The sequence below is a fragment of the Ursus maritimus genome, unplaced genomic scaffold, assembly GCF_017311325.1.
Source record: "Ursus maritimus isolate PB19 unplaced genomic scaffold, ASM1731132v1 scaffold_8, whole genome shotgun sequence".
Classification (NCBI taxonomy): Eukaryota; Metazoa; Chordata; class Mammalia; order Carnivora; family Ursidae; genus Ursus; species Ursus maritimus.
In genome coordinates, this window is record NW_024426996.1 from 81,703,169 (window position 1) to 81,723,991 (window position 20,823).

The 20,823-nt window shown below is 48.0% G+C and overlaps 1 protein-coding gene across 3 annotated transcripts in view; it reads right to left on the reverse strand.

Annotated features, from left to right (window-relative positions):
• Positions 1-14,354, reverse strand: part of MAEA (macrophage erythroblast attacher, E3 ubiquitin ligase) — a 34,779-nt gene extending 20,425 nt beyond the window's left edge. For all 3 annotated transcript variants that reach the window (XR_005833533.1, XM_040625344.1, XM_040625343.1), the window contains exon 1: positions 14,252-14,354. Coding sequence is in view for 2 of the 3 variants with exons in the window: in XM_040625344.1 (XP_040481278.1) it covers positions 14,252-14,320 (69 nt within the window). In the remaining variant the exon portion in view is untranslated. The remainder of the gene's footprint in view (positions 1-14,251) is intronic.
• Between the last annotated feature and the right edge of the window lie 6,469 nt (positions 14,355-20,823).

Genomic DNA, 20,823 nt, shown 5'->3' on the forward strand with positions numbered 1-20,823 from the left:
GGACAATTGTTTAAGGCAAGCCCCAGACGAGGAGAAACATTCAGTGTGTGTGAACGGGACAAAGGGCTTTATCTAGAACGTATTTAGAACTTACAACGCAAGACCAAGATGACAATCCCGTTTTTAAAACGGGCAAAGGGTTTTAACAAAAAGGCACAAAAGAAGATATACAAAAGACTAATAATAAAGCCACATAACATCATTAGTCAGAAACATGCAAATTCAAGCCACAAGAGGACACGTGAGGGTTAGCTCTATGTGTTGTCAAGCTGATCGGGCCACAGGGTGCAGACACAGGGTCAGACGCGGCTCTGGGTGTGTCTGGAGAATCGAGTTTGAATCGGGCTGAGTAAAGCAGACTTTCGTCAGCTGTCCGGGGGCTCCTGCTTGCCCACTGCAGATCTTTTCAGCCCCCACAATACTGTAAGCCAATCCTGTACGGTCAGTCTCAACCTCTCTCCCCATTCCCTGTTCCCTCTTGCTGTGTCTCCCTCTCTTACTGGATGGTTCTGTTTCTCCGGACAGCCCAAGACAGAACACGACTGCAGGCTAGGAAGAGTCCACAGCACCTGCCAGCCAGGCTGAGGACATCGCTGGAGGGTATCGCTGGCAGTGCTGCGGGTGACCCTCAGGAACAGAGTCAACATACACGTACCACATCACTCAGCAATGCCAATCCCAAGAGAGGCAAGCACAGAGTATCCGCAAAGAGACCTGTACGCAAATGCTCAGTTTTATTTGTAAAAGCCCAAGATTGGAACCATCGCCAACATGCGTCCATGGGGATGGTAAACTGTGCCCGCTGATGTGGGGTGACGCACAATGATGCCCAGATACAGGTAGGGGGAAAAGCAAGACACACAGTGCAGCCGTGGGGTCCCTTTACGGGACATTCGAACACCAGCACACCAGCGGGAGGAGTGGTTCTCCACCAGGGAGACTACTCCCCAGGGGACCCTTGGAAACAATGTCTGGAGACCTTTCTCATCTGTCACAACCCGAGTGTGGCTGTGAGCCTGCCGAACCACAAGAGGAAATTACATGGAACAAAGAAAACCTTATCACTCTACCAAGAAGGAAACGAAAAAAGACACACAAAGCACAGGAGACAGAGAACAAAGATGGGGAGAGTAAGTCCACAAATCAGTACTTGCTGTGAATCTGGATGGCCACGCAAAGATAACTGGAGCGTAAGTGGACCAAAAGGAAACGGAAAGGAGAAAGCCACAGAGCAGGGCTGCTCCAAAGAACCACGAGCAGCACACGAACAACGTGTTTGTTTGTTTGTTTTAATTTATTTATTTGACAGAGAGAGAGACAGCCAGCGAGAGAGGGAACACAAGCAGGGGGAGTGGGAGAGGAAGAAGCAGGTTCACAGAGCCTGACGTGGGGCTCGATCCCATAACGCTGGGATCACGCCCTGAGCCGAAGGCAGACGCTTGACAACTGCGCCACCCAGGTGCCCCACGCACAAAGTTTTAAGTCTTCTAGCAGCCACATTAAGAAGAATGCAATGAAACTGACTTCAGTGTGCTTTTATTTAATCCAACACCCCCCCAATATTTCATTTATTAGACATTTTACATTATTTTTTCTCTTTGTGCTAAATTTTATTTTATACTCAGAGCACATATTTGGACCAGCAACATTTCAAGCACTCAACAGCCATGTGGGGCCCAGGGCTGTTGTACTGGACAGGGTAGCTACAGAAAACCCATGGTGAGGTTTGGGGGCAACTTGGACCCCATACACGGCTGGCAGGGAGCGTGTGGAGGGGAGGGGAATTTGACAGCAGTTATCAAAACCGCATCTAACCTTTGACCTGGCTACTCGAATTCTGCAGATCTATCCTGAAGTGCACATGTGCAGTTGCAGGTCATGGATACCCTCCCAAGGTCGGCCAGCACTGTGCATGAATGTTTTTTTCTTTCTTTCTTATGTAGGCTCCATACGGGGCTTGAACTCACAACCCTGTGCTCCAGACCTAAGCTGTCATCAAGTCAGGTACTCAACCGACTGAGCCACCCAGGCACCCCTGCATGAGTGCTCTTTAATTGTCTATTAAGTTGAATCCTACAAAAATGCTGATAGGCCATCATTTTACCAATTTTTAATTGAGATATAACTCAGACACCATAAAACTCACCCTCTTAAAAGTGTACAATTCAGTTTTTAATATTATCTCAAGGTTGTACAACTATCACCACGAAATGCTTCCAGAACATTTCATCACCCCAAAGAGAATTCCCAACCTATGGAAGTCCTCCCCACAGGCAGGCAACCAACCACCCATAATCTACTTCCTGCCTGTGTGGACCAGCCCATCGCAGACATTTCGTACACATGGAATCATACATTCTGTGGCCTTCTGTCTGGCTTTAACTTAGCATGATGTTTTCATGGTTCAGTCATGATGTAACGTGCATTTCGTTCCTTTTTATGGCCGAAGAACAGTATTCTGTCGCACAAATGTACGTTTGCTTACGCATTCATACGTTGGTGGCCATTTTGACTGCTCCCGCGGTTTTGGCTATTATGAACAAGGCTACAAAAAGTCCTGCACGGGTTTTCACGTGGACACCTTTCCACTTCTTTGGGGGCTCTACCTACGAATGGAACTGCTGGCCACTCTATGTTGAACTTTTTAAACAACTGCCGGACTGCTTTCCACAGCGTCTTTGCCATTTTACACACCCCAGCACTATAGGACGACTTCGGTTTCTCCACATCCTCATCTAACACGGGCTACTTTCCATCTTGACTCATTAATAATGCTGAGTATCTTCTCAATGCTTATTAGCCATTTCTATATCTTCTCTGGAAAAGTCTACTCAAATAATTTGCTCCTTTTAAATTGGGTTGTCTTTACATTATTGAACTGTAAGAACTCTTAGTAGATTCTGGATACTACCAGATTCTTACCAAACGTGACATGCAAACATTTCTCTCCATTCTGTCCTTGGAAGCACAAGCTTTTCACTTTTGAAGTCCAACCTGCAATTTTGTTTTGGTTTCCAGTGCTTCAGGTGTTGTATCTAAGAACCCTAGCTTTTACATTTAACTCTTTGATCCATTTTGACTTAATGCTTATATACAGCTTGAGAGAAGGATTCAACTTCTTTCCAGTTGTCTTGGAAACACTCGTTGAAAAGCCTCTCCCTTCCCTATGTAACTGTCCTGGCACCCTTATTGAGGGTATGGGCTTATTGTCTGGACTTATGTGTGGGCTTATGTCTGGACTCTCAGTTCTAGCCCACTGATCTACCTTTAGCCTTTTTACCAGCAATCAGAAAGTGTAATTTGTAATGTTTTGAAACCGGGAAATGTGAGCCCTACAACTTTGTTCTTTATCAAGATTTTTATTGGCTGAATGTTTGGGTCCCCCACAAAATTCCTACGTTGAAGCCTTAGTCCCCAATGTGATGGTATCTGGAGTTGGGGGCGTCTGAAACATACTTAGGTTTAGATGAGGTCACAAGTGTGGCAACTCCATAATGGGATCAACGTCCTCATAAGAGGAAAAGACCAGCATGCCCATTCTCTCATGTGAGCACACAGCGAGAAGGCAGTCATCTGCAAACCAAAAAGAGGGTCACCAGGAACCAACTCTGATGGCACCTTGATCTTGGACCTGCCAGCCCCCAGAACTGTAAGAAATAAGGATCTGTTGTTTGAGTCACTCTAGTCTCTGGTATTTTGTTATCACAGCCTGAGTGGTCTCACATGACCGTTTTGACTATTCTGGATCCCCTGCATTTCCATATGAATTTCAGGATCAGCTTCTCAATTTCTGCAGAAGAGCCAGCTAGTGTTTTGATATGGACTGGATTGAACCTATAGATCAATTTATTGCTATCTTAACAGTGAAGTCTTATTCCTATTTCAATATTTTTCATGCTATTTTAAGTAAAATTGTTTTCTTCATTCCTTTTTGATTGTTCGTATCTAAAGTATATAAGTACAACTTATTTTTATGTACTTATCTTGTATCCTGCAACATGGCTGAACTAGATTATACACGTTAGAACTAGTTCTAATACAGTGTGTGTACATTCCTTAGGGCTTTTCATATACGAGGTCATTTCATCTGCAAACTGAGTTTTGTTTCTTCCTTTCCCATCTGAATGCCTGTTATTTCTTTTTCTTGCCTAACTGCCCTGATTACAATCTCCAGGACAACGCTGAATTAGAAGTGGCCAGAATGGACATCCTTGCCTCTTTGTCCTAGGGGGAAAAAAGTTTTCAGTCTTTTACCACTAAGCATGATGTTAGCTGTGGTTTTTGCATAGATGCTCTTTATCAGGTTGAGGAAGTTCTCTCCTTTTCCTAGTTTGTTGAGTGTTTTTATCATAAAAAAGTATTGGGTTCTGTCAAGTGCCTTTTTTTCCTGTGTCTGTTCAGATGATCATGTGGCTTTTGTCCTTTGTACTGTTGTGGTGTGTTACACTGCTTTCTGCAGGTTGAACCAACCTTGCATTCCTGGGGAAGATCCCATTTACTCAGAGTACATAATCCTTTTCACATGTTGTCAGATACAGTTTGCTAGCGTGCTGCTGAGGATTTTAACACTTATATTCATTCACAGGGAATACTGTGTCTGGTTTTGGTATCAGGGTAGTACTGACCACACAGAGTGAGGTGGGATATGTTCCTTTCTCTTCTATTTTCTGGAAGAGCTCGTTAAAGATCGGTGTTATTTCTTCTTTAAACATTTAACAGAATTCACTAGTGAAACCACTTGTTTTTTTTTACATGGTTCGGTGTTATTTCTTCTTTAAACATTTAACAGAATTCACTAGTGAAACCACTTGTTTTTTTTTACATGGTTCGGTGTTATTTCTTCTTTAAACATTTAACAGAATTCACTAGTGAAACCACTTGTTTTTTTTTACATGGTTCAATCCAACACATTTTCCCTTTGTGCTCCTTGTCTAACACTCAACAAGGAAAAGAGGTCTTGCATTTTTCTTATCAATGTGAATCAGCTCTTTATGGTTCACATTTGGGGGACTTTAAAAATTGTTATTTGCTTTTAAATTCTGGTTCTATTTTATCTAAGCATACCAAAGATTTAAATTCATATTAATCAAATCTACTGAATTTTTCCTTCGTAATTCATTGCACTGTAGCTTTTAAGATCACAGGATTTCTGTTTAGTTAGCTGATGTTAAATTATATTTCCTTCACTAAATCTTTCCCCTTCAGTGACTCATAAAAAGTAATCCTTCCTGTTTTCATAATTGAAACAGAATCTGGCAAACGCCATAAGTTAAGATTTGTACAAAACATCTGTACTTTCCCCCAGCTCTATAGCAATCCTCCTACACTGTGTCATTTGCTCTAGTATGTGTTTCTTCAAACCTTCTCCAATGTTTGCTGTGGGTTTTCTGACAGTATTTGCTGACAAAGAAATGCATTTTAGTTTGTCATCATAATGTTTTCAGCCATTTTAACCAGCACAGGAAGGAAGTATTTCCCCAATGTCATGGGACTTTTTATCTTTCACAATGAAGAACCCTCAGAAGAGGTTTCTAACTATTTATCACGAAGACAATAACATCTCCTAAAGTGTCAGATTGAGCCCTGAGTGGCAGTAGACGTCTGTGTCCTGGAGAGTTCTGCCTCCTGCTCCTGTGTATGGCATGGGACAGTCCTCCAAATCACAGTGGCTTCCTGCATCCCTGAGGTTCTCCCCCACGCACAGCACATACCCTGAGGGAGGCTCAGCCAGTTTCAAACAGGCTTCTTAAAAAAACAACATTTCTGGTCAGCTTCAGGGGGCTATGAAGAGAAAGACCTTTCACTTCACAGCATGGCTGACAGAGCTTGAGGCGGGGAGAGCACAGTCAGCACCTCCACGCCCTCTTCTCTGAGTGCAGGCCTGTCTAATCGGCCACCCGCTGGGTACATCAGAAATCTTCTCATGCCACTGGTCCGTTTTAGAAAGGCAGACATGAGTAAAGCAGTACGAGCTGCAAATCCTGAGTCAGCCAGCACACACACAAGGCAGCACAGCACCGGCCACCAACACCGGCGGGGGCGGGGGGTATCAGGGCCATGCCTGCACGTGGTCAAGTGCCCTCCAGCCCTTGGGACGGGCTCACTGACCAAATACAACACATCAGCCACAAATGGACAGCAGTATTGACTTGCATACCGCACGCTAGCGGCACAGGCATCCTCGCTGTTTAGCTACAACGTGTGACTGGAAGCAGTTCTGCAGCAAGGTTCCCACCTGCCTCTGGCATCAGGCACAGCCCCGCCCTTCTCTGTGCTCCCCGATTACAAGTAAGAGATATGTGACCTGGCACAAAAAAGCCAGACGGTATCTTCAGTCATTAGCGTGTTCAAACAGACACGACACTCTGTGCTGATGCTGGTTTTCCTTTAGGCCTTTACTGAGAAACCATTGCGTCTCCTCTAGCGTCCATCACGCTGTCCAGCAAAGCTCACCCTGATACTTTACTTCTGCTGCTGTTAGGTTACTGGGAATGGGTATTTTCCCACGACGTGCTTTCACTGGTTATTGCTGACACAGAAAAGTGACTGATTTTTGTGTATTTTTCATGTGCCCAGCTATTGTGTTGAACTTTCTCATTAACTGTAGTAATTTTCCAATTAGTGTTCTCTGGGTACATAAACATATTATGTCTCATCCAAAGTTACATTTACTTCTGTTTCAATTTTTGCTTCTTTGGACAGAACTGCCAAAATAATACTTAATAGTTCATTTGTTAACTGAAGAAATACTTCCTCTCTGCTCTCCACAAAGCTTACAATCCCAAGGGTTAGAAACAAAGAAGCAAAATACAGTATGACAGTAACAGCAAAGGAGAAAAACAGAGAAGAGGGAGATGGTAGGGCTCCCAGATTAAATAAGGTGATCTCGCCGAGAGGGTGACACCTGAGCAAAGATCCAAGCAGGTGAGGGAATGAGAAAGACGAACACCTGAAGGAAGAGGATTCCAGGCAGAGTAAGCGAGTGCAAAGGCTCTGAGGCCCCCACGCCAGCACATCTTCTGGCAGCAGGGAGACCACCATGGCTAAGTGCCCAAGGGGAGCAGAGCTGGAGGAGGGAGATGGGGAGGAGGAGGCAGGGGTCAAGCCACAGGGCCTGTAGAACTACTCTCACAATCTTGCTCTGCACCCCAAGTTAAACAGAGAGCGACTAGGACAGGAGAACGGCACTGTCTGGTACAGCGATATGACGGCTGTGCTGGGCACGGGCAGAGCCGGGACTAGGCAGGAGGCTACCTCAACCCACAGAGATGGTTTCGGCCATGGTGGCAGGAGGAAAGAAGGGAAGACGCGGAAGGACGTATGGACATAAGCTGTGAGGACAGAGGGGTCAAGGCTTTAACCTGAGACAAGGAAGATGGGGAGTTAGGTCTGGGGAGGAGGCAGGTAAGTTAAGGAGTTCAGACCTACATATGCTGAGCTACCTAACAGAGATCCAAGTGAGGCTACGGGATCCTGGGCTCTGGGACTGGGGAGCTAAGCGTATGGGAGTCACTGGTATGCAGAGTCCTCAGAGCACATGAGGCCACACAAGATCACCGGCACCGCGAGCGGTCACACTGAGGAGGGGGGGCGGCTGCGAGCTGGGGAGGAACCTGGCCGGGGTGGCAAACCTGGAAGCCAAACAGGACCCTGTTTCAAGGAGCAGGGGCCACCAGTGGGTGCTCACCGCCAGACACCGCAAGGATCACTGGAGGCCTGGCCAAAGCCAGGGCGTGATGGAGCAAAACACAGCCTCCGGCCCAGAGGGTCATGTACTGCAATGAGGGCCTCTGACAGAAAAGCAAGCAGACAGACTGGAGGCAGCTGTGTCAGACTCTGATTAAAGCCGTGAGGAAGGACAGAGCCCAGCAGGAGCCACAAACCCCAACTGCACTCAGGGCCAGGGCAGCAATCAGCCCACCACCAGGCTGGTGTTTGTAAGGTCCCTTTGAAGCTAGATACAGCCAACCACAAGCTCCGGCCTCTGAGCTTAAGCATAAATGCTGAACAGCACTTCTGGGAGGCCCCACGGGGGAGCTGGCACCCTCCCTTTCCCCTCCCTCGTTCTTGCTGCCCGCAAGCGGACTGGAGCCCTGCAGCCAATGCAGACCAACAAGGGGATCACGGGTCACAGAAAGACTGCAGGAAACACAGGCATCAGGAACACCCCCAGGGTTTTTAACAAACCCTGCACAAGGGGCAGGAGGATACTGTCTTCACTTGGGATGGGCTGGCTGGGTGCCAAGGAGCCCAAGATCAGGCGTTGCCCAGTTTTGCATGCGGTATCATCCGTGTCCTGCTCAGACGTGTGAGGAGACCCAGCAGGTAGCCAATGATCCTGGTGGGAGTTCAGGGTGGGGCCTGGCTGGAAGCAGCAGTTGGAGACCAGAGCACAGAAGCCTCTCCAGGGCCGGCTGCCGCCATGGAAGCCTCAACGACCCCCAGGCTGGAGGATGCATAGTAACGGCAAAGGCGTCTGTAGAAGACTAACCGTGAGGAAGCAAGAGAACAGCACCGGGGGGCCAAGTGAAGGAGGCGAATGCCCTGTGACTGGCCACTTAGCAGCGTCAAGTTGACTGTGACCTTGACAAACATGTTTTCGCGGAGTGTTAGCGGCAAAACTGACTTGAACCGGGAGAGACACACAGGAGGAGGGGGCGGGAAGAGGAGACAGCAGCTGGAGGAGGATATGGGGCAATAGGAGCCACGTGCATGCTGATGGAACCCAGCGAAGAGGGGAAACTGAGGTAAGAGGGAAAAGAGGTAAGTGCCGGAGCTGCAGGCAAGAAGGGGCAAGCTCCGAGCAGCTGACCCCTGGTGGGGCAGCCCCTAACAAGGTACGGGCAGGCTGCAGGATGGTGCTAGCTGTCATGAGTGAGAGTGGGTAAGGAGGCCAGGCTGGGGCCACGGGGGCTAGGAGGAGCGTGCAGGAAGCGGGGGCTGTGCAGTACGCGGGGTCCGCAGTCAGGAGGTGATGGTCAGCGAGACCGTTAGCACACATGGGAATTCTTCTCCATCAGACACATACAGCTGAATAGTTGGGTTGTTAAACTTTTTAATAATACCTAGTTTCTATCACTTAGTTGTCACTGTAACAGTGAATAAATCTTTTTCTCAGAAAGCTTTCAAACTAATTGTCCTCAAGGATAAAGACTCTAGAACAACGCACACCCAAAAAGACCGACAGGCGCCACTGGCAGACCATGCTCAGCCATGTTCCGGCACCGCACGGCCCCACTCCGTCTACAGCCCCAAGAAGAGTGCGGAGCGGCCGCACTCAGGGAGTCACGCCGCTCACAGCAGCCGGCCGCCTCCCAGCCTGCTCCCCACTCCCGCTGACCTGCACACACGGTCCGTGGTGAGGTCCAGGCCCTCAGGGCCCCACTGTCACAACCTCTGTGTGGCTCTGGGAACATCCTGAGCCCTATGGCTCCAACAGGACCGTGTGCCGATGGTGCTAGGGTGCACCAAGACTTCAACACAGTCCACAGAGCTTTCCCCCAGAGTGCAAGGGCCCTGGTTGCCCACTGAAGACCATCGTGCCCCCTGTGGGCCCCTAGCCCTCCCAGTGCCCCCATGTGTGTCCGACTCAACTTGTTCGAGGATCAGAAATGTTTGCGCCCACTTGTTTAATGCCTTCCTCCTGCCAAGCCTAGTGGCACCAGGACGGGGACCCCACTTGTCTTTTTCTTTGTGACACCCCAGTGCCCCTGGCAGTGCCCGGCGAGCGTTCAGACGTTCTTCAAGAGCAGCAAGGAGCACAGGCCAAAGGAACACGAGGCCTTCGGGGTCTGGCACCTCAGCTCTATGAGGGAGAAGCAGCAATGAGCCCCACCTTCAGACCTAAGGCTAAGCGTCTGTGGCACAGCCACCCCTGCCCACTGCTGAAGCTGCTTGCCCGGGGCTGAGGTTTGCACTGGCTCTAGCTTACCCCACTGCTACAGAGAATGGTGCACTGGGAAACCCTTCCTTTCCCGGCATGAAGCTTGTTTAAAATAACACAAACGGCCTGCAGCTAGCAGGGCACCCACCGTGATGTGGACCCGTATCTCTCCCCAAAGGCCCATCCCACCCCAGTGTCTCGTCTGTGGCCAAGTATCTGAGCAGTGGCACGAGAGACAAGAGCAGAAGATCAGGAGAATGCAAAGGGTAAGAAGAAAGCATTTCAACTGCGCTCTAGCTTTGGTAGGATTCTGGAAGGCAAAGGCAGTTTGAGGCTCTTTCCGGTAAGAGCAGACAGTGCACTGGAGGTCTGACAAGGTTGGAGCCTGAGAAGAGGACGGACACCATGCTCAGATGCCTGCCCCAAGCCAGAGAGACAGTCAGCGTCTTTCAGTGATACAACCAGCTCTGAGAAAGAGAGAATGGCTCACTCTGTAACCCAAAAAATCTAAAGTAAAAAGAAGTTAGGACCCAGTCTGCTGCCACCCTCTCGGACTCAGCACACTTACGATTTTGTCTCTTAAGACCAAACGCTCATGCTTACCACTATTTCTCAAACTTGAGAACACATGATCCCCTAAATCCAGCCAAGACCAAGCTGGAAAAGTTATAACTTTAGGCATATAATTGGCACCCAGACTTTCTACAACAGGCACAAACCCAGGCTTTGAAATTGCACACCAGTATTTGGTCAACAAGACTGTCACCAAATTAAAAGCAGAACATTTCAACAGTCCTGTAGAGAATTCAGAGACACAGGAGAATACGCCCACAGACCCAGCTGGGAGCAATGCCCCGTGCCCCCCCACCCCCACCCTGGCCTGTCACGCGTGAAGAAGAGAGGGCAGCTGGGATGGAGGACTGAGCTGTCAGGCTGGGAGGACCAAGAAGAAGCCCCCATGAGCACGGAGAGGTACAGGTGAGACTCAAGGTGAGGAGTCGGGGGTCCAGAGCCAGGTCTCCCAGGGACCAATGCCAGACCCTTTCTCCTGGGCTGTGAGGGCCACCACCTGATTTGGGTAGTGGTAGAGAAGGTCTCTGAGGGGAAAAAACAGAAGTCAATATAACAAGATATTAACAGGGTGATGAGCAGAATAATTTGGAAAGTAAACATGAGTTACTTATATAAAAGAACACTTTTTTTTTGAAGATTTTATTTATTTATTTGAGAGAGAGAGAGAGTGAGCGAGAGCGAGCACACGAGCAGGGGAGAGGCAGGCAGAGGGAGAAGCAGAGTCCCTGCTAAGCAGAGAGCCCCACATGGGGCTGGATCCCAGGACCCTGGGATCATGACCTGAGCCGAAGGCAGATGCTTCGCTGACTGAGCCACCCAGGCATCCCAAGAGAACACTTTTAAAAGCATAATTAAAACAGGGTCTCCAGTTCAATGTGCTCACAGATAAAGATTCACAGCTGGGCCCAGAACACAAAGGTGTGTCCCACGAACCCCACTCTCCCTGCTGTTGTAAGAACGTAAAAACAAGGTCCACAAAGCAAAATCCAGTGCAATGGTTCTCCCCAGGGCGATTTTGCCTCCCCAGGGCACATCTGGCAATGTCTGGAGACATTCTGGGGGTGGGAAGAAGCCAGGGGTGCTGATAAACACCCTATAATGCACAACCCCCACTACAAAGAATCACCCAGCCCGAAGGTCCACAGGCCACTGAGAGGCCTGTGCTGGCCCACCACGCCCCTGGACTGAGGGCTCAGTGAGGAGAGGGTGTCCAGCTCAGTGCACGCAGGCAACATGTCACGGCCATGCCATTCTCTTCCCGCGGTGCAAGAAAGTAAGACCAGTGCCCACAGGTACCCAGGAGCCCCCCCCCCCCAGCCCTGGGGCTGTGAGGAGCCTGCCCGGATTTGCCAATCCTCTGAATAGCAAGGAACCTTCATCGTGTCCGAGGAGGAACTGCCCGTCAAGAGAGCAACGAGGACTCGGCTCCTGTTACCCTGCAGGACAGTGTGCCTTTGAAACAGAGCAGCACAGCATACACCTTTCAGAACTCCAGCCCCTCGGCCCTCAATCCCCTCTCCCTGCTGTCTGCACGGTGCCCCTGCCGCCCTGAGGCACCTGCATCTGGACCGTGCTCAAGACAGTGACCAGAACAGCTCCTAAGTGTTCTGGGGAATTCTGTACTAACTTACACTCCTAAGTCAAGGGTCCCTAGTTTCCCAGGGAAATTTCGTCATTATCCACTAGGAATCACTTCTGAAAACATCTAGAAAAAAATGTCAACTCTCAACAATGACACGTGTTAATGGATTATAGGTGATCCAGACAATTTGTGAGGGAAAATGGTGGAAGTAGCTTCTCTGATTTCAAAAATTCATTTAAATCATTCTAAAGCAGAAATAAAAGTCCTTTTAACTGGGCAAGCTCACTTGAAATGACGCTGTAATGTTTCTTTACCTGCATAAATATCAGAATTATTTTTTAATCAAAGGCTATTTAGTAACTCTGGAAATCAATCACAATCAGGATTATGAAACCACAGAAGAGAACTTGGAGGGGAAATCCCTTCCTGTCCAGTATTGTCCACACTCACCAGCCAGTCCCAAACATGACAAACTGCCACAGTTCTGTCAGTTCCAACATCAGGCCTGGGGGTAGGCTGAGTGAGACAACAGACCAACAATTAACTGCTCCCCACAAATGCCTTATTTATTTGTTTATTTTATTTATTTATTTATTTATTTATTTAGTGGGGAGAGGAGGGATAAACATCAACCCAAATGTTTTGTTGGGGGCCTCAGGTGGAATGATGTCATGGTTTCTCTGAGCCACAGGGTCTTCAAGGAATTGAATACAAAAATACCCACCAACTAATCCTGAAAAGGCCCAGACAACAGGCATCTGGCACAGTCGGCAGCACTCCCCTATCCTCCCTGATCAAATAAGGTGTGGAGAAACAGCACTGCTCCACTGCCAGTCAACGAAAAGCAACAAAGCCTCGCTTCTGCTTTCGGGCGAGGAGTGCACAGGGCAGTACGACTTGAGTAGTAACGACTGTGCCAGCACCACTCCCGGCAGCCTGGAACCCCTCGATTCACCTGGAGTGGCCCTGGTGCTATCATTACCTACATGTGACAGAACTCAGCAATCTCAGAGCAGGTAAGTACCCTGCCTGAGGCCTCTCCGTCAGTGATGCACACAACGGGGCAGTATTTGAACCTGCCACACTGCACCCACCACCCCATCACCCCTGAGGTGGACAGGGACGCGCGGGTCTTCCAGGAGGAAAGAAAAGCTACCTGGCCTCTCAAGAAAGGAGTTCAGAATCACAAACGCCCAGCCACGGTTCTCCTGGGAATGTTATGACCTTGATCTCCCAAGAAACTTGTTTCCAGGTGCTTCGCTCTTCACCATCAAATCCTCTGCCAACTAGGTAAGGAGCAAGTGCGGCCCCTCCTACCAGACACAGGGACTTCATGCTCAGGGAAGGCGACTGGGCTAAGTGGCCATCCAAGGTCACGCAACTGGCAACCGAGCGGCAAGGGCTGTATTTCAGGTTTGGTGACGCCCCACAAGATGGGTTCCCATCAGGTCGTCAGGTCTCTCTTTACAGGTTCCCTAATTAGAGACGGGAAGCCAACACATCAACACCTTCTGACGTTAGGCTTCCGGGAGGACACCTGGCCACCAGCCGTCGGGCACTCTTGCAGGGCGCCCGCGACCCCACACCCTGGAAATCCCGGCCTCAATCCCAGCCCCCAAAGTCACCAGCCTGCCTACCGCAAAATGTCACTGGGGCAGTTCACGGGTTTTTTTTTTGTTTGATTTTGTTTTTTTGTTTTTTAAAGGACGAAGGGGCCACAATCGGGCTCCGGAGGGCGAAGAGGGGCGCCAGACAGACGCGCTCCACTCCCTGCCACGAAGTCCTCGAAGGCCGGGCAGGCAATGGACGGCCCCACGCCACACCCGCCCGGCCTGAAGGACCCCAGATCCCAGAAAGCTCGGCCCCCCAGACCCCGCCACCGCCGGGAAGCCCGGGGGCCGGCCTCACAGGCCCCCCACACCCCGGGGAGGCCGACCCTGCAGACCCCCAGACCTTGGAGAACCCGGCCCTGCAGACCCTCGGACCCTGGGGAGCGCGGCCCTGCCGATCCTCAGACCCCGGGGAACCCCGGAGCCTGGCTCCGCAGAGCCCCCCAGACCCCGGAAGCCCGGCCCCGCAGACCCCCCCAGACCCCGCCCGGTGCCCCAGGCCGCGCCCCGGCCCCCATCCTGCTCCTCCTCCCTCCCCTCCGACCCCCCGCGGTCCGCGGGCACCAGCCAAGCGCGGCCGCTTGCCCGGCCCGCAGACCCCACCTTGAGGGTCGGGTACTCCTGCACCTTCAGGGTCATGGAGAGCTGAGCAGCTGACTCCTGCACCGCCATCTTGAATCGGCCAAAACATTAGCGGGTGGGGGAAGCGCCGCGCGCGGCACGCCGGGTAGTGACGTAGCGCCCCCCCGGCGGGGGCGGGGCGCGAAGGGGCGGGCCGACGCGTTTGTTCCAATCGCGTCCGCCCATCAGACAGCGGCGGCGGAAGAAGGCGCGGCCGCGGCGTGCGCGCGGAGAGGCGTCCGGCCCGACCAATCATCTCTGGCCTTCCTCTCGTTCAGCCAATTAGCGGGAAGCCCGGCTGGGCGGTTTCCTCCTTGAACTCGCGGCCGGGAAGGACGAGCTCTCGGCGGGACGCTCCGGCCAGTGCCGGCGTCTGGTGCCGCGCGCCCCTAGGAGCAGGGAGGCTGAGGATTGGCGAGGGATGCGGCTGTGGGGGCGCCTGGGCTCCCGAGAGCCGGTCCCTCTAATAGTGGCCGTCGTGGATGGCCCCTGGGGTCGTGGCCGAGACGGCTGCAAGCCACCTGGATGTCAGCCACCTACTGTCCCCTGGGCTGCATCCCGGCCGCGTAGCAGGTGCTGGAGACCGAGGCAGAACTTCGGGTTTCCTATCGGAAAGGAAAGGCGGAGCTGTTAGCACTGATTGTCAGGAAAGTGTGCGCTCCCCACCGATGGCACGGGGCCAGCATCCAGCACGGTACTCCGGTTCCTTTGCAACCATTTCACAGTCTACCCTTTCAAAATAACTTACCCTCTTAGTCCCCTTTTTAAATAGAAATGAAATTAGATGTCATTAATTAGGAGAAGACTTTCAAATTAAACCATTTCTCGTGTTTCACGCTTATTCCTGAAACAACTTGTTAAAACTTAAAAGTAGTGTTGAAAAAAACCTAAGACGCAACAAGGGGGGCCGCCCTAGACCCTTTGCCCCCCACATCTGCTCAGCCCCGCATGCCATGCAGGTGATGAGAGAACCATACTGGGGTGACAATCAGCTTCCTGTCCTGGATCAGGCCAAGTTCCTTGTACCCAGTTGCATCAGCATGAGTGAATTCAACAGGATAATTAGAAGGTGCTTACAGCTCAATACTAACCAAGCCTTCTCCCCGTTGGTGAATAGACGCAACGTGTCCATGCCGATTTCTGAAGTGTGAAAGTGAGGAGGAGGAAGCTAGATTCCTGGGTATGGTGCATGCCTCTCAGGAAACATTGGGAATGAAATTGGTGTAAGGAACTACGGGTGCCTGGCTGGCTCAGTCCGTTAAGTGCGGGACTCTTGGTTTCGGCTCAGGTCCTGATCTCAGGATTGTGGCATTTAGCCCTGCATGGGGCTCTGGGCTCTGCACTCAGCAGGGAGTCTGCTTGGGATTCTTTCTCTCCCTCCGCCCCTTCCCCAACTTGCACAAAAGTGCGCACACTCTCTTTCTCTCTCTCAAACAAATAAATCTTTTTTAAAAAAAGAAATTGGTGTAAGAGTAGAAAAATGCACCATTCTATGGGAGAAGATATTGCAAATGTCTTATCAGATAAAGGGCTAACATCCCAAATCTGTAAAGAACTTATCAAACTCAACACCCAAAGAACAAATAATCCAGTCAAGAAATGGGGAGAAGGGGCACCTGGGTGGCTCAGTCGTTAAGCTTTTGCCTTTAGCTCAGGGCATGATCCTGGGATCCTGGGATGGAGCCCCACATTGGGCTCCTCTGCTGGGAGCCTGCTTCTTCCTCTCCCACTCCCCCTTCTTGTGTTCCCTCTCTCACTGGCTGTCTCTCTGTGTCAAATAAATAAATAAATAAAATCTTAAAAAAAAAATGGGGAGAAGACATGAGCAGACATTTCTCCAAAGAAGATACACAAACGGCTGACACATGAAAAAATGCTCCATATCACTCGGCATCAGGGAAATACAAATCAGAACCACAGTGAGATCCCACTTTACACTGGACAGAGTGGCTAAAATTAACAAGTCGGGAACCGACAGATGCTGGTAAAGATGTGGAGAAAGGGGAACCCTCTTACACTGCTGGTGGGAATGCAAGCTGGTGCAGCCACTCTGGAAAACAGTGTGGAGCTTCCTCAAAAAGTTAAAAATACAGCTACCCTACGACCCAGCAATTGCACTACTGGGTATTTACCCCAAAGATACAAATGTAGTGATCCGAAGGGGCACTTGCACCCCAATGTTTTAGCAGCAATGACCATAACAGCCCAAATATGGAAAAGCCCTGATGTCCATTGACAGATGAATGGATAAAGATGTGGTGTATATATATACACAATGGACTATTACTCAGCCATCAAAAGATATGAAATCTTGCCATTTGCAATGACATGGATGGAACTAGAGGGTATTAACGCTAAACAAGTCAATCAGAGAAAGACAATTATCATATGATTTCAGTCATGTGGAATTTAAGAATCAAAACAGAGGAATATAGGGGCAGAGAGTGAAAAATAAAACGACGAAATCAGAGAAGGAGACAAACCATAAGAGACTCTTCATCATAGGAAACAAACTGAGGGTTGCTGAAGGGGTGGGGGGTGGGGGTGGGATAACTGGGTGATAGACATTAAAGAGGCCCGTGATGGAGTGAGCACTGGTGTTATATGCAACTGATGAATCACTGACCTCTACCTCTGAAACTAATACACTATATGTGAATTAATTGAATTAAAATAATCTTTTTTTAAAAAACCTCAGGGAATACTGAACAGTAGGGAGCTTAGTGGGAAATAAAAAGGCAGTAATTTGAAGAAAAAAGAAAGAAAAATGCACCACCCTAGAATTTTTTAAAACCCTTTTTAAACCCTTTAAAGGTTAAAAAGGGTTGTGACCAGCTGTGATTGATCACAGATCTAATCACAGATCACCAGAGTAGTAGTGCTCCTATCTAGTTTCAGGAAGTTGTTTTTGTATTTCAAGGAGAAAAAACTGAGCTTGAAATTAGCATGTGCAATTTTGGAAAACTGTATTATTTAACCTAGGTTGTCTTGTTTTCAATTTTCAGGAATTTAAAAATAAAATCCTGTGGAAAATGAAACCAAAGGTTGTTTAGGACGGAGTCTGGAGGCAGGCAGGCAGAGCTCCCGCCCTACCATACCTGGTCGGCTGCAGACCCAAAAGGAACAAAGTCACCTTGCACCTGGATATTACCTTAGCTGGGACTTCACTATCCCAGAAGCAGGAAGGAAGGAAGGTTTCCTCCTCCCCCAGCAACGGTTCAGCCAATGAGAGACAGGTACAGCCTAGCCAATGAGAAGCCACTACACTTAAACTTGCAGTTGACCACAATGGACTTTCCGGTTACTACAGCCCTCCCAGTCCCCCTTTCCTCTATAAATGGGCCTCCTCTGCCTTATTCTCCGGACTTGTCTATGGTTTTGCTCTAGGGTTTTGGACCTGCCCTGCAGTCCTCTGCTATTCCCGAGTAAACCCAGTTTTGCTGGGAAAATAGCCAGGAAAAATAGTCCTATTTTTAAGGTTAATACTTTGTATTCTAGGTTGTCAATGAAATAGATACTATCTTTATGCTCTTTCCTGAAAGGAAATGCCATTTGATCATTCCAAGAGACATTGTCTTCTCTAGAATAACAGAACCTGCCAAGTTTTTTTTTTTAATGGAGACATATTCTACAAACAACATCTGTGCAAGTCTAAGGTATACAATGTATTGATTTGATCCATTCGTATTACAACATAATTGCTATCGTAGAGTCGGGAATACCACCGTGGGTCACATAGCTGTCATTTCATCTAGTGTTGAAATCAATTCAGATCTGATCACCCAGCAAGTTTAATGCTCATGATACATTTTGTTGTCTGTAACCACTGTACTGTGTATTAGGTCTCCAGGGCTGACTGACTTACTAGTCCCAGTACCCTTAAACCATATATTCCCCATCCCCCCACCGTGAAACCCGTGGTAACCATCATTTTACTTGCTGGTTATGATTTCAGCTTTTTAAGGCTCCACATAAAAGAGATATGAATCATGAAGTATTTGTCTTTGTCTGACTTACATTACTCAGCATAATGTCCTCAAGGTCCATCAATTGTTGCAAATGGCAGAATTTCCTCTTTTCTCATTGCTGAATAGTCCATTGTATATATATACACATCTTCTTTATCCATTCATCCATTGATGGACACAGGTTAGTTCATACTTTGACTATGGTGAATAATGCTGCCCTAAACACAGGAGTGTATATGTCTCTTTGGTTTCCTGTTTTCATTTCCTTTGAACGTATACCCACAATTGGGATTGCTGAATCATATAGTTTCATTTTTAACTTTTTGAGGAAACTTCATATTGTTCTCGATGGTGGTTGAACCTGTTTACATTCCCACCAATAGTGCAAAGGGCTCCCTAGTCCCACATCCTCACCAACACTTGTTATAACTTGTCTTTTTGATACTAGCCATTCTTACAGGTGTAAGGCAATATTTCATGATGCTTTTGATTTGCATTTCCCTGGTGATTAGTGATATTGAGCACCTGCTCGTGGCCCTGTTGGTTATTTGGGTGTCTTCTGGAAAAATTCAGTTTTGGTCTATTTAGTTTCTCTGCCCATTTTTAAGCTGGATTGTTGGGGGGGGGTTGTTGATTTTGAATTTAAGAGTTCTTCATAGATTTTGGAAATTAACCTCAAATATACTGTTTTCAAAAATTTTCTTCCATTTTGTAGATTGCCTTTTCATTTTGTTGCTGGCTTATTTTGCTGAGCAGAAGCTTTTAAGTTTGGTGTAGTCCCACTTGTTGATTTTTTTCTTTTGTTGTTTGTGTTTTTGGTGTCACAAAAAATCATTGACAAGACCAATATTGAGCAGTTTCTTCCCTCTTTCCTTTTAGGAATTTTAGGGTTTCAGGTCTTAAGTTTAAGACTGATGCATTTTGAGTTAATTTTTGTGAGTGGTGGGAGAAGGGGGTCCAATTTCATTCTTCTGCGTGAGGTTCTCTTGTTTTCCCAGCACCACTTGTTGAAGAGACATCCCTACTGGATGTTCTTGGCTCCTTTACAAAACATTAGTTGACCATATGTGTGAGGTTTATTTCTGGTCTCTTTATTCTGTTCCATTGGACTATGTGTCTATTTTTTATTTCAGTAATACACTGTTTTAATTACTATAGTTTTATAGTATAGCTTCAAATCACAGTCAACTTTTTATAGAAGGATTTCTACTCAACTAGAGAACTCTCTATAAAAGGATATTTAAGCCTCAGTTGTCAAGCATGGCCCCCCAAAATACATTGGCCATAATAGTTGGCAAAAAGCAGGGCAAATAGGGGTGTATAAGAAAACTCTGAAATGCTATTCAAGGTTCCCGCTTTCTAATAGAACTGTACCAAGTTAATGCTCGTGTAGTAACAGGGAATTCTTCTTTGGTTTGTTTTCTAGACAGTTATACACAGAGAAACATCATTGCTCAATAGGAAATTTGAAAAATTTATAATTTTGGTCTGGTTCCTAAAAGGCCCAGAGAAAAAACGAGTGACATTTCTTCTGTTTTGGATTTTCTCTGATCTAAGAGTTCAAATTAGTGTCCAGTTTGGAAAAGAAACAAGGAGTTAAATCAGTTTCATGTCTTAGGATAGTGCTAGAAGCTACAGAATACTGAAACTCAAAGCATTAAAATTCAGATGGACTCCATCTACCTTCTGTCTTAAAGCTATAGATTATCTATGTTTTATGTAAACTGTGTGACTAGAATGTTATTAAAGTTATTGTATGTTTTATTTATTTGAGACAGAGTACTAGTGGGGGGGGCAGTGGGAGAAGGAAATGCAGACCCCTTGCTGAGCACAGAGACCAACTTGGGGCTCAATCCCAGGACCCATGAGATCATGACCTGAGCTGAAACCAGAGTCAGATGCTTAACCAACTATGCCAACCAGGCATAAAGTTCTTGTATTTTTAAGAGTATTTCAGTAATCACTTTGAGGTCAAAAGACTGTGAATATTTTTAAGGGACCTCCACACTGTTTTCCAGAGTGGCTGTACCAACTTGCATTCCCACCAACAATGTAGGAAGGATCCCCTTTCTCCACATCCTCTCCAATATTTGTCGTTTCTTGCTTTGTCCATTTTTGCCATTCTAACTGGCGTAAGGTGGTATCTCAATGTGGTTTTGATTTGAATTTCCCTGATGGCTAAGGATTTTGAACATTTTTTTCATGTGTCTGTTAGCCATTTGTATGTCTTCATTGGAAAAGGGGCGCCTGGGTGGCGCAGTCGTTAAGCGTCTGCCTTTGGCACAGGGCGTGATCCCAGCGTTCGGGGATCGAGCCCCATATCGGGCTCCTCCGCTAGGAGCCTGCTTCTTCCTCTCCCACTCCCCCGGCTTGTGTTCCCTCTCTCGCTGGCTGTCTCTCTCTCTGTCAAATAAATAAATAAAATCTTAAAAAAAAAAGAAAAGGGTCTGTTCATATCTTCTGCCCATTTTTTGATTTGATTATTTGTTTCCCATGTATTGAGAAGTTCTTTGAAGATTTTGGATACTAATCTTTTATCTGTAGTGTTATTTGCAAATATCTTCTCCCATTCCATGGGCTGCCTCT